The sequence below is a fragment of the Pleurodeles waltl genome, chromosome 2_2 (assembly GCF_031143425.1).
Source record: "Pleurodeles waltl isolate 20211129_DDA chromosome 2_2, aPleWal1.hap1.20221129, whole genome shotgun sequence".
In the NCBI taxonomy this organism is placed as follows: Eukaryota; Metazoa; Chordata; class Amphibia; order Caudata; family Salamandridae; genus Pleurodeles; species Pleurodeles waltl.
In genome coordinates, this window is record NC_090439.1 from 509,760,622 (window position 1) to 509,774,838 (window position 14,217).

The 14,217-nt window shown below is 45.9% G+C and overlaps 1 protein-coding gene across 1 annotated transcript in view; it reads right to left on the reverse strand.

Annotated features, from left to right (window-relative positions):
• Positions 1-14,217, reverse strand: part of NPC1 (NPC intracellular cholesterol transporter 1) — a 313,228-nt gene that overhangs the window by 124,007 nt on the left and 175,004 nt on the right. The window contains exon 11 of the mRNA XM_069220022.1: positions 4,898-5,000. Coding sequence (XP_069076123.1) covers positions 4,898-5,000 — 103 coding nt within the window. The remainder of the gene's footprint in view (positions 1-4,897; positions 5,001-14,217) is intronic.

A 14,217-nucleotide genomic window follows, 5' to 3' on the forward strand; every position in this document is an offset into this window, starting at 1 on the left:
GGGTAGGGCAGAGACACTATTACCCAAAATGTGTGGATCACGATGAGTGAGAATGAGCCCCGGCATATAGGAGCAACTCCAATCACAAGAGAGAACTTTGACATCCACACCCGGTACTTAACCAGGTCAACCTCATTGGGTGATACCACCAAGAGGAACTTGTGAAACAAATCATCCCCTCCGCTTCTGTGTAAAATCTTTTTGGTGATCTTAATACTCACATCCACTATGTGCATCAGCGCGCTCCCTTGATTCCAGCTTGGTTTGCACTACAAGTACCACTACAGTCATGCATCAGTGTGTTCTAATGTCATACGACTTAAAAGGACAGCAGTAATGTGGCGCGGTTTCTAACTCTCTGCAGTGGCAACTTAACACCCAGGGAGACATGAGGTGTACCATGAACTGCTTGATGACGATTAAGTGGAGAACTCTTTTCCCAGTAGTCTTCTCTTTCATGGGTGACAACAGCCTAAATACTTTTAATACGGGGTGGGTGGCACAATAAAATAGAACACATTTTTAATTGGCAGTGACTTCAATGAATAAACAGACAAAAGATTTATCACGAAAAGAGTATACTGATGACCCGCGTGTTTTAGGACTGTCTACATTTTTTACAGACCTACTTGTAGTTTTATGCATTCCTTTCCTCGTAACAAAAAAAATGTTCACTTCCTACTACAAAATACATTATAACAAAGGTGTGTCCCTTGTCTCTCAGCGTCGGACATCCCATCTAGCAAACTGTTAGTTCCCCATTGGAGACCTAAGCAGTACTATAAAAAAACAAAAAAAACAATTCTTGTTGTGTCACAGTTTCATGCCAGTGCACATGCTGCAGTCTGTTGGATACCGAAGGCAGAGTTTCCTCATAAAGAGCCTTCATAGCTACCTCAATGTGACAGTATATCAACTCATTCACTCACCTAACCCACTACCCACACCTACTGGTAGTACCTCCATAAACTCCCTGTTAGCCTGGACAGCCTTAGGTTGGTCATCCCCCAAAGTTTTGCCTGCCTCCCTCCATTTTTCTGACCCTGTTTTTGCTGGTTTTAGGACTCTGCACACTTTACCACTGCTGTCCAGTGCGAAAGTCCCGAAACATGGTAACATTGGTTCCTACCCAATTGGCATATTTAAATGACCTGCAAGTCCCTAATAAAGTGTACTAAATGTGCCCAAGGCCTGTAAATTAAATGCTACTAGTGTGCCTGCACTGCAGCACTGATTGTGCCACCCAAATAAGTAGCCCCTTAACCATGTATCAGGCCTGCCATTGCAAGGCCTGTGTGTGCAATTTCACTGCCACTTCGACTTGGCATTTAAAACGACTTGCCAAGCCTTAAACTCCCCCCCGCCCCACCCCCCCACCCCCTTTTTTTTTTTTTTTTTTTTTTACATGTAAGCCACCCTTAATGTAGGCCCCAGGTAACACATAGGGCAGGGTGTTATGTAGGTAAAAGGCAGGATATGTACTTATGTGTTTTACAAGTCCTGGTAGTGAAAAACTCAAATTCATTTTCCACTACTGTGAGGCCTGCTTGTCTCACAGACTAGCAGTAGAACTGCCCTCATATACTTTTGAGAGGTAGATTCTGATCTGGAAGGAGTAGCCCTGTCATATTTAGTATTGCCAGAATGGTGCTAGAAAATCCTGTTTACTGGTGAAGTTGGATTTAATATTCCTATTTTAGAAATGCCTTTTTTTTTATTTATTTTTAAGTGGGCATTTCTCTGCACTTACTGCCATCTGTGCCTTACAGCCCTGTCTCCAATCCATGTCTAGTCTGTTGGTTGACAGCTCCCCTTGTGCATTCCACCCAGTCAGCCATAAACACAGGACACTCAGTCTCATCTGCATTCATCTGGATACTGAATGGATCTCCCTGGGCAGGAAGGGTGGAGGGGCTCTCTCTTACATTTCATAGGCCAGTGGCCTGCCCCCACACAAAGGGCTGATAACCCCGCCCACAGGGATCCTGGCAGGCAGGGATGGGCTGAAAGGGGAACGTGTGCACTTCAAAGCCACTTTTTGATGTTTACCACACTTCAAAGGCATTTTGGGTTATATAAACTGGGTCTCGGACCCCACCAAATCAGACACTTCTGGATCTCCACCTGAACTCTGTCAGAGAAACTGCCTGGCTGCCCAAAGGACTAATCTGGACTGCTTTGGTGAGAAGGACTGCTGCGCTGCCTGCTGGCCTCTGACTTTGCTGGAAGGGCCCTGCATTTCCTGAAAGTGCTCTCCAAGGCTTGGATTGAGCTTGACTCCTGTTCTGAAGTATAAGGGCCAACAAAGACTTCACTGGCTAGCTTTTAGCTTGTTTCCCGAATTCAGCGATGCCAGGAATGACTTCAGCGATGCCAGCACTGACGCTGCAGCTGCTCCCGCCCTGTGGACCTCACTGCACGCAACAACCGTGGCCTGCAACACAAGTCCGATGTTGCCGTAACGCCGCTGATGTCACGCAGTGTGATTGTGACACTGCAAAGTTGACTCATTGCGTCTTGAACGACTGGATTCATCGACCCTGCTGGGTCACCACGAACCAACACCTCATCACTGATGCCACACCAGCTCCCTCTGCAACTGAACAGAACCGACACCTTGCCTCCCCTGCCTCATAGTACAGAATCAACGCCTCACCTCCCAGGACGCTGTAAGGGATTGATGCCGCACCGGCTCCAGCGGCGCTTCACCTCCACGACTCCGTGCAACATCTTTGTCTCTTCGTTTTCAAAGGTACTGTACCTGGGGGTCCGTGCGATGTTGTGACTGGCGCCTGTGGCGTCAGATTATTGGGGACAACTCCGTCAACGACGCCGCAATAGCCCCAGTTGGAGCTGTTGAGTTTCTAAGCGTTTTAGTGGGATTTAATCTTTAAGAACTCATAACTTTGCTTGTGTACATTGGATTTTCATTGTTCGACCTTATTTTATTTAGATAGATATTATCTATTTTTCTAAACCTGTGTAGTGTATTTTAGTGGTGTTTTCACTGTGCTACTGTAGGAGTTATTGCCCAAATACTTTACATGTTGCCATCTAAGTTAAGACTGCCTGCTCTGTGCCAAGCTACCAGAGGGTGAGCACAGGATAATTTGGGTTGCATTGTGACTTACCCTGACAAGGACTGTGATCCCTACTTGGGCAAGGGGGTATGCCTCTGCCAACTAGAGACCCGATTTCTAACACTACTCCCCATGGACTTGATGCTCCTCCCAGTCAAGACATTCATCCAACTTATTACAGAGCTCATAGGACCAGTGTATAATAGGCCAGAGGGGTACGTAATTATATTTGTGCTTGTATGAACATTGTCACCCCCCTGGCTGTTGAGGTAGTGTAACAAAAACGGATTACAAACTATTCCCTCAGAGAGCTCTGTAGAGACACTTGGGTCTCCCATCAGGTCTTGCTAATCAGACCATTCCCTGAGAACCCCTCTTACAGTGGACACTGTTCTGGTATTTTTGACCTTCAGAAAAAAATACCCTTTGGATTGATTCAATAGCCATTTAAACACAAGGGGACAAGCACCTGCACTTTTTCCAAGGGTGGGGGACCCTGGGACTCAATTGTTTTCCTCTCACCTAGTCTCTCTCTGAGCAAGGGTAAGTCCCTCCCCATCACATCTAAATTATCTTCCTCACATCAAGCACATATTGAAAATGTCACTTACCCAGTGTACATCTGTTCGTGGCATTAGTCGCTGCATATTCACATGTTTGGCACAGTCCGCTGCCTGGTGTTGGGCTCGGAGTATTACAAGTTGTTTTTCTTCGAAGAAGTCTTTTTGGTCACGGGACCGAAGGACTCCTCCCTCCTCGGCTCCATTTAACCTTTACAGTCAGGGAATATACACTAATCCAAACCCTTGATGACCTTGGCCTCGCCCTACTAAATCGGCCTACTCACAATGCAATAACGCAGGGAACACCCTGTAGTCAAATCGTGTCTGCTGCTTAATCTGTTAAAACTATTAAGGACTTCAGATGTGCTTACAGACTCGGTGTGTCCAAGAAGGGAAAAAAATTTAAGCACTTTACGAAGGAGGTCACGTCTCAGTTTCAGCATCACAACTGCTTGAAAGCTTACAGTCTAGTACGTATGCAAAGAAAGTCAGATTATAATGTGTTTTTTAAACCAAATCCTCATCAAGTGCTTGTTCTATAATACATTCTGTTTGATCCATTAAAGGTGTTTCTTATATATATTTTCTTTACCAGACATCAATGTCTTAAAACATAACACTTGTCCTGATTAATTTTACTCAAGAATACCTCTTTGTAGGAGCTCGGTGTCATAATGGTGACACGTGGGAGTGGATGATATACAGCGGTACTGTAAAAACAGGAGTCCGTTGTTTTTTCAGCATGAATATAAGTGTGCCATCAAAAGTCCATGGTCTGGCTTACATGCTGCCCCCCATTGGTAAAAGCACGCGCAATCTAAAGAAAGAAATGGCTGTCAACTTTTTAACTATCACAGCCATCCCACCTGCCCATCAGCAAACTGACAGATGTGTCAAGTGTACACATGCAGATTAGGAGTGTCAGACATTTTAGATCCAAGTTTTAAAAGAAGTGCACAACAGCTAGTGAGAATTTGTTCATCTTAGAACGGGGTAAATGTGAAGCATACACCACGCAACCTGATTTTCTAAATATGTACACAGCCCTTCCCGGCCAAGGATTCGAAGTGCTGGAGTACTAACAATTATGTATGATAACCAAATGAAAAGGTCCCTTGGGAGGCGTGTGGTCCATAACTTTGTTTGAAGAGTGTTTATTCCAACATGAATAACTTATTTCGATGGGATTCTTTGAGGCCTAAATATCAGTTAATTCTCTTTCAACAAATTAATACTACATCACAATCAACTCACTCTTTCTCCCAGGCCAAGGCTCTGTTCAGCTTTTCGGTGTCGTTGTGGTAATTGTTCACAGGGAAGGTTATCACAAGTGCTGTTGCATTGTTGTAATTATCCTCTACAAACAGGACAGAGGGGAAAATGAAAAGAAAAGTTAATAGTAACAGAGGAAATGTAAACTTTACAAACATGTAGCTTTCTAAAGAAAGGTATCTGAGACACAACCTACATTCTTCAGAGGGGAGCTCAGACTGAGGAGAAATTGGTGGCCATGCATGAAGCTGTAGGCCTTTTTTCACACTCTTTGCTCGATGTCAATCATAAGTATTAAACTCTTAACAAACCAAACAGTTGGTAAATCTCACTTCTGATTTTCAGATTTGTCCAACGGACAGCATTAGCCATTTAAAAATGCTGTGTAACTGATTCTTAAATATACTTGCAGTAGGCACACTGGAGTATTACTCTCTTGCCAGATACGACTGGCTGCTCAGTCTATCTCTCCACCTCATCTGGAGTGCTTCTTGAAATGCATGAAAGAATACATCTAAAACATGCACTCATTTGTCACACATTCTATTCTTCATAAATACATGCACTGTATGCCGAAATTACCCTTTCTGTTTTTTGTGTATCGGACTTACGTTTTTGTCAAGACCTGAGTGCAAGCCTGGCCTTAAGATGGTCATCTAATTTGTTTTTCGTGTTTACATACAGGGAATACCTGCCCGACGATGGCCTCCCCACATGGTGTGATCTGGGCTCCTCCTCCCTTCCTTATCACGTTTGCGTTGGTTATTCTATAAGTGTGGCATCTACCATCACCGACCCATGTGGCAATTGTAGCGTATGTCGGTTCACTTGCAAATCCACAATGATAAACCTGGATCTTAAAACACCATGGACACAGAATTTGCTTACCAATTGTACCAGCAAGAACGTCATTTATCTGATTAAGTGCCCCTGCCATCTCAAATATATTGGCATGATAGCGAGGAGGGCTGGCACATGATTTGCGAACACAGGAGCACTATGCACTGCAAACGCGACGCCACCAAGCTCACAAACCATTTCATCCTCAGTAACCATACCCCAGATAATCTATCTTGGACCGTTCTTGAGCAACTGCCTCCTACGACCAACAATATGACACAGAGGCTCTTTTTTCATGAGCAGCGCTGGGTCTGGAGATTACACTCGGACACTGATGGATTGAATGATGAGATCCTGTGGTTTTCGTTCAACAAATGAGCCTATTCATTTTCAGTAAGAATTCAGTACTACTTTTGTTATCACTCCTTTTCATTAGCCACACTCTGTTCCCCCCCCCTTCTTGCATCTCACTTTCCGTGCTTTTTCTTTTACCCTACTCGCTCCCATTTGATTTTTCTTTCTCCCCTTATCTTCACCTAACACCTTTTCCCACTATCTCCAATGCTTCTCCCCATCTTTACACTCTATTCTTTTGTTAGTCTCTTCATTCTTGTTTCACTTTGGCCTTCCCTCTACTCCCCTTGTCTCTTTAAGTTCCCCTGTTCCTTTTTCCCTCCTTCTCTTACCCCTTGTCCTTTTTTCCCTATTTTCTCTCCGTCTGTTATCTCTAGCTGCATTTTCTATTTTTCTTCTCTCTTTTTCCCCTGGATGTCCTTTCTCTTCACTATCCCCCCTATCTTCTTTAACTCCTTTTTTTCTTTCAGTGTGCCCCCTCTCCCCCTTCTCCGACTCCTTTTTCCCCTTGCCCCCCCACCCCCTTTTCCCACTCCCGTCCCTCATTGCCTTTTTCATAATCCATTGGAGTATAACCTTTTACCGCCGCTGCTGGGAACTATGTTTCCCAGCACCCTTGGAGCATACCCCGGTTACTTGACCCATGCTGACGCCCCACTTCGGGTCCCCGCATCGGACTGTGAATCCAACTCGGGCCAGCGGCAGTGAACGTGCCCGTCTCGCGCTGAGCATTCCACAGGCTTCTATAAAAAGACCGCCCCTACCCTGGCTCATTCCGTCAAGCAGTCCAGAGAAAGGACAGAGTAGGTGCACAGGGAGCGCCCCCTTTGGAGTTGTGAGTCGACACTCGATCATCACAGCACAGATAAGATCTCCCCTTTCTTTTCCCATGTTTATTCCCCTGATGTGACTACAACTATAACAAATTTTGCCTGTATTACCAGCGTTCTTGTTCACCATTAGTTCAGAGTACTCGTGACTTTTCCTGGTACATGGAACAGCCCCTGGGCACATATTCTGTGTCTTCAGACCTCTTCCCATTAACAGCGCACTCACCATTAGGCGCAGTTTCGGCCAGGCACCGGCCCGGCTTCTTAGTTAACCCTATATTTGATAAAACCGTCTTTTCAATTGGTGTTTATTGTTTGTATCCTTAGTGTGTGACTTTAAGGGGACACTCCCTCTCCTGGTTACCGGAGGCTAGTAGCCTTCAGGGATAGGGTAAGATTAGTTCCCTCTTATGCAGTTTTAGATGTGTTTTTTTCACATGTGCTTTGCATGAATTCTTGTTATGTCGCGTGTGTGCGTGGTTTGCTGTGTTGTGTTACACAATCCAACCATTTGTATATGTGTTTGGTCTTCCCTTACCCCTCCACAAGGTATTCCCTTGCTCAAGGTAGGCCCATTATCACTGTTCCTTTACTCTCCATTCCTTTGGAGTTGGCTCTCATATACTAGTTTGAGACGTAGGGATCCAAGGCCCTGATGAATGACCCTGAGACCTTTCTTGGCTCATTTTCGAGGGCAGAAACATGTTGGCAATCGACTTTTAGATAGGTGACTGTAAGGAAATGCCTCCTTGACATGGTTACCCCCTGACTTTTTGCCTTTGCTGATGCTAAGTTATGATTTGAAAGTGTGCTGGGACCCTGCTAACCAGGCCCCAGCACCAGTGTTCTTTCCCTAAACTGTACCTTTGTCTCCACAATTGGCACAACCCTGGCACTCAGGTAAGTCCCTTGTAACTGGTACCCCTGGTACCAAGGGCCCTGATGCCAGGGAAGGTCTTTAAGGGCTGCAGCAGGTCTTTTGCCACCCTGGGGACCCCTCACTCAGCACATACACACTGCTTGCCAGCTTGTGTGTGCTAGTGGGGAGAAAATGACTAAGTCGACATGGCACTCCCCTCAGAGTGCCATGCCAACCCCACACCGCCTGTGGCATAGGTAAGTCACCCCTCTAGCAGGCCTTACAGCCCTAAGGCAGGGTGCACTATACCACAGGTGAGGGCATATGTGCAAGAGCACTATGCCCCTACAGTATCTAAGCACAACCTTAGATATTGTAAGTGCAGGGTAGCCATGAGAGTATATGGTCTGGGAGTCTGTCAAACACAAACTCCACAACACCATAATGGCTACACTGAAAACTTGGAAGTTTGGTATCAAACTTCTCAGCACAATAAATGCACACTAATGCCAGTGTGCACTTTATTGTAAAATACACCCAGAGGGCATCTTAGAGATGCCCCCTGAAAACATACCTGGCTTCCAGTGTGGGCTGACTAGTTTCTGCCAGCCTGCCACACACCAGACATGTTTCTGGCCACATGGGGAGACTGCCTTTGTCACTCTGTGGCTAGGAACAAAGCCTGTACTGCGTGGAGGTGCTTCTCACCTCCCCCTGCAGGAACTGTAACACCTGGCGGTGAGCCTCAAAGGCTCACCCCCTTTGTTACAGTGCCACAGGGCATCCCAGCAAGTGGAGATGCCCGCCCCTCCGGCCACTGCCCCCACTTTTGGCGGCACGGCTGGAGGAGATACTGAGAAAAACAAGGAGTCACCACCCCCAGTCAGGACAGCCCCTAAGGTGTCCTGAGCTGAGATGACTCGTACTTTTAGAAATCCTCCATCTTGTAGGAGGAGGATTCCCCCAATAGGATTAGGGATGTGCCCCCCTCCCCACAGGGAGGAGGCACAAAGAGGGTGTAGCCACCCTCAAGGACAGTAGCCATTGGCTACTGCCCTCCCAGACCTAAACACACCCCTAAATTCAGTATTTAGGGGCTCCCAGAACCGAGGACGATAGACTCCTGCAACCTAAAGAAGAAGGAGGACTGCTGACCTGAAGCCCTGCAGTGAAGACGGAGACAACAACTGATTTGGCCCCAGCCCCACCGGCCTGTCGCCCTACTTCGAAAACAACTGCAACAGCAACGCATCCAACAGGGTCCAGCGACCTCTGAAGCCTCAGAGGACTACCTTGCATCTAAAGGACCAAGAAGCTCCCGAGAACAGCGGTCCTGTTCACCAAACTGCAACTTTCTGCAACAAAGAAGCAACTTTTAAAGACCACACGTTTCCCGCCGGAAGCGTGAGAGTTTCTACTCTGCACCCGACGCCCCCGGCTCGACCTGCGGAAAACCAACACTACAGGGAGTACTCCACGGCTACTGCGAGCCCATGAGTAGCCAGAGTTGACCCCCCTGACCCCCCACAGTGACGCCTGCAGAGGGAATCCAGAGGCTCCCCCTGACCGCGACTGCCTGTAACAAGAAACCCAACGCCTGGAACGAGCACTGCACCCGCAGCCCACAGGACCTGAAGGAACCGAACTCCAGTGCAGGAGCGACCCCCAGGTGACCCTCTGCCTAGCCCAGGTGGTGGCTACCCCGAGGAGCCACCCCTGTGCCTGCCTGCATCGTTGAAGAGACCCCTGGGTCTCCCCATTGATTCCTATCAGAAACCCAACGCTTGTTTGCACTCTGCACCCGGCCGCCCCTGTGCCGCTGAGGGTGTACTTTCTGTGCCTGCTTGTGTCCCCGCCGGTGCCCTACAAAACCCCCTGGTCTACCCTCTGAGGACGCGGGTACTTACCTGCTGGCAGACTAGAACCGGGGCACACCTATTTCCATTGAAGCCTAGGTGTTTTGGGCACCACTTTGACCTCTGCACCTGACCGGCCCGGAGCTGCTGGTGTGGTAACTTTGGGGTTGCCTTGAACCCCCAACGGTGGGCTACCTTGGACCCAACTTTGAACCCTGTAAGTGCTTTACTTACCTGTGAACTTAAATACTTACCTCCCCCAAGAACTATTGATTTTTGCAGTGTCCAATTTTAAAATAGCTTATTGCCATTTTTGTCAAAACTGAACATGCTATTGTGATTATTCAAAGTTACTAGAATACCTGAGTGAAATACCTTTCATTTGAAGTATTACTTGTAAATCTTGAACCTGTGGTTCTTAAAATAAACTAAGAAAATATATATTTTTTATATAAAAACCTATTGGCCTGGACAAAGTCTTTGAGTGTGTGTTCCTCATTTATTACCTGTGTGTGTACAACAAATGCTTAACACTACCCTCTGATAAGCCTACTGCTCGACCACACTACCAAGAAATAGAGCATTAGAATTATCTCTTTTTGCCACCATCTTACCTCTAAGGGGAACCCTTGGACTCTGTGCACACTATTTCGTACTTTGAAATAGTATAGAGAGCCAACTTCCTACAGTGACCCAGTGAGTCCTTGCTCTCACAGAGGTGTCCCAATTTTCTGTTTTTAATCACACCAACAGACACCATTATTAAATGTGTACTTTCACACCGGTGGCTGTTTAGGTGTTTTAATTATACCCTAGGTTAGCTGGATCACATATCTTTCCAGATCAGAACACATTTTCGCACTCCGCTCTGTTCTTTTAACAGGGAGGTTGAGTCCGCCCAGGTGGCACTGTCCTACCTGGGTGGGGCTAGGTGGTCAAATGATGAAGCATGGCACTATATAGTGTGTGAGACCACCTAGTTCGTAAAGGAGACTCCCCCCCTACCATCGACATCCATTTCCTCACAGCATCCACCAATCCTAATATGCGCTGAGAGCGGCAGGTGTTTAAATACATCCCCTGTTAGCAGCCCCCCCTGTGATAAGTGAACCCCGTACTCCTTTGTGTGATTTTCGGTTATACTTATAGGGAGTTGAGTACGGCTGAGTTCCTCCTATAGTTATCTTTTTACTCCCCTACTCTCCACATGTGTTAAGATATTCTATAAGCGACCAACGTCAGTTTCACTGCATCAGCAATGTAATAGCAACACAGGAGGAATCAAGCCTATTTAGTATGTAAGTTGTGACCGGCACCTCTTCATTTTTTGCAACTGGTCGCACTTCTTAATTCTGGGCACATCTATTTCTTTACTAGCTTGAGATCTTGGCTGGAGGCTTTTCTCCCACTTCTGCCCAGCATCTTTTGTACTGCCAGGTTCTCATGTTTGTCCTCTGGCTCTTCTCCCTCACTCACCTCTGTAATACAAACAACTTCTTACCCCCACCGTTAGCATTAACTCCACCACCATTACTCACATTTCAGCAACATTTTTACTACCATTACCACCATACCCATTACCTTTATCACTGTCAGTACCACAAGCACCACTACCAACACAGACTGTTAACATTATCTCCAATACCACCACCATTACACCTGGCTTTTGAGAGAGCTGAAGAATGCAGGGGGCGTGTCTTATTCCATTAAGTCCCAGTTTTCTCTCCTGGAAAGGGGATGCTTTCATTTGATAACAAATTACAATGTTCCCTGGAGGGGAAAGGAGGCTCTCGTGGGTGCTTAGAATTTTGTTTAAAAAGCGTATCTGTGGGAGTGGCCAGGCCTCCATGAAGCTTTTTCTTTCCTCTTGTCTTGACACGAGGCTTGGACAGCTCCCTGCTGTCCGATGCACCTCCACCCTGCGTGCGCCCCAGAAAAGACTGGAGGCTGCATAGCACCTATGGGATGCTAGGCACATTTCTTGCCTGCCCCTGGCCAAGGGTACGTAGCAGGCACATAATGAGGTAGGCAAACCTTCATGTAACTTTGAGTTCGAGCTCGAGCTAGGCTGATGAAATCACGCCCCCAACCAAATCCCTCCATCTTTGGCTTCGAGCAAGTGAGAAAAGGCGTCACATCTTTTTGTGAGCCCTCCCCACCTGTCACCTTATGGGCGGTGGAGTTGGTGAACCGCTCTGGCCACAGGACTAGGCTGGGAAGCCTAGTGATTATCTTAAGGACTATTCAAAATAACCATAATTAAAGAGCTATCTTTATGGGCCATAGGGCTCAAAAGACAAAACGATGCCGCATGCAAGTTGTGACTAAAGATGCATGTACCTATTGCTCTTGATGAGTTCTTTTATACGGGTTTTAGAAAGCTTTGTCTCTCTGTTGCTAATAAGGCCCTTGCAAATCTTGAAAGATAAGGCAAAGTTTTCTTTATGAGTGTTTTTAAAACAAAACAAAAAAGCTCGAGAGTCGGCTTATCTGACCTCAATTTGTTAGTGAATGGATTTTGGTTGCCAAAAGTTTGGGAAAGTTGTAGGCAAATATTAGCATTCGAAGAAACGCTGTGCTGAAGGAACATTCAACTTAACTATAGGTATAGTGTAACCATGTTACTGTGTGAAAGCGATCAAAAGTCGCAGAAGGTGCTGCATGCAGCCCTCCTGTACGGAAGGACGCGTCCACTTTAGTAACTGCTTGCAAGCCGGTGTTGACGAACTGATACTCTCACCGAGTAGGCGTGTATTTTTAATATCCCCAGAGAAGCTACTAACGGATCAAGCAAAGGCGCTTTGACCAGAGTGGCAATTTGTTCGACACAATTTAAATGGGATGTACTGTCAGCTCATCGGCCACTGTTTAACTGTGCAACAACTTGGGCTACACAACACAATGTTAAACTGAATTCTAGGGCTTTGGAGCCGCAATACTATTCCTCCACCTCAGAAGGTGCCATGCTTCTATATCATTCTTCTGCGTTATTATAGTTTTTCTCTTTTTGAAGCAAACAGGTAATTAATTGCACATGGACTTTATTAACCTACTGTTGTGTACATCGTGCCATGGACGGCATTTAGGGGTCGCCAGAACTCGCAGTTGCGACCCACGGCTTGCCCTTTAGTACTCCTGCCAGGCCTCAGAGGTGGCAAATGCAGTGCCGGGTACACAGGGGCAGCTCGTCCTCATGCTTATGGACGCCAGTTGGAGCTCCTCTCTATCTGCTTTCTGTCAATTCATTACACTGATAGTGAATAATAGTATAATTAGTCACTATCGGTGTAATAAAAGTGGAGTACAATTAGCTGGAGTATGCCCTTCCCATGGCAGGCAGAGGTAAATAAAAAGTGCTTATAAATGTACGTTGTGTGTGTGTTTGCGAGTGAGAGTGTGTTTATGTGGGAGAGTATGTAAGTGTGAATTTGTGTGTATGTATAAGTATGTGTGTGCGAGTGGAGGTGAAAGGGTGTGTGATGTCACTTCCGCTACCCCTGGCATTTCGATGAATTGACGTCCATGCATTGTACTCCGAGACCGCCTCAGAGCACATAATTCACTATCCGGTGAGAGTCAACTGCTAGAGAGGAGGAGCACTTATTCATGCACTTGGAGTGCATTAGTATGGCGTTTCCGTGATCTCAGTCGTGAACCACCTCAGATATTACAACGGAGACCCAGTAACCCTTTACTGAATTCAAACAACAAAAGAACACACAATCTTAAAACATTTCACCGATAGCCAGAGCAACTGGAAAAGTACAAAACGGAGGGCCAACTTATGCAGTTGGTTTGACGAACGTATGTTACAAGAAAAGAAAAGTTGTGCAAACTAACGCGGCGTGTAATCTTGAGATTTGTTTCACCACTTTGTCACATGAACACACACTAGTACTGTCTGGGCAAATGTTGCGCCTCACAAGTACCAGTTGAACACCTGACTAAAGCTACCAGCAACTAAAACAGTGACCAGCTAACCTCTGCAAGAGGTATGTCATTGTGCTATACCACAAGACACTTTTTAGAGTAACGTTTGATCCATTTTAGCCAGAAACAACACTTATTTTTGTTGAAATCAGCAAATCATGCAACAGCTGAAAGAGTATGCCACAACTGTAGCAAATCCAAAATTATCCCAAAAACATTTCAGCTGCAGAACTGCAAATTGTAGTGCCCTTGGTTACATAGCACATTGCATAATCCCAAGTTTGTGCCTGAGGTAGCTTCTAAACAGGTCACGTCATACAAACACATTTGCAAAGCTGTTAGAAAAGGAAGTGTTATTTCTATCTAAGAAGCACAATATAGACTACACTAAACAATAAAATACATTGCAAAGCAGTTAATGATTTAGTATCAGAACTTGCAAACAGCACACCTAATAGCCACAACAAAATGTTCTCGACTGGAGAAATAATCTATAATAATTATATTTACTGAGTTGCAATAAATACACTCTCTAAAAAGATATCACAAAAATGCAGGCCCGTAGACCTATGTGTAAGCACAACCATACAGATCCCACAACAGAAAGAAAAAAAAGAAGAGATGGAGAAAAGA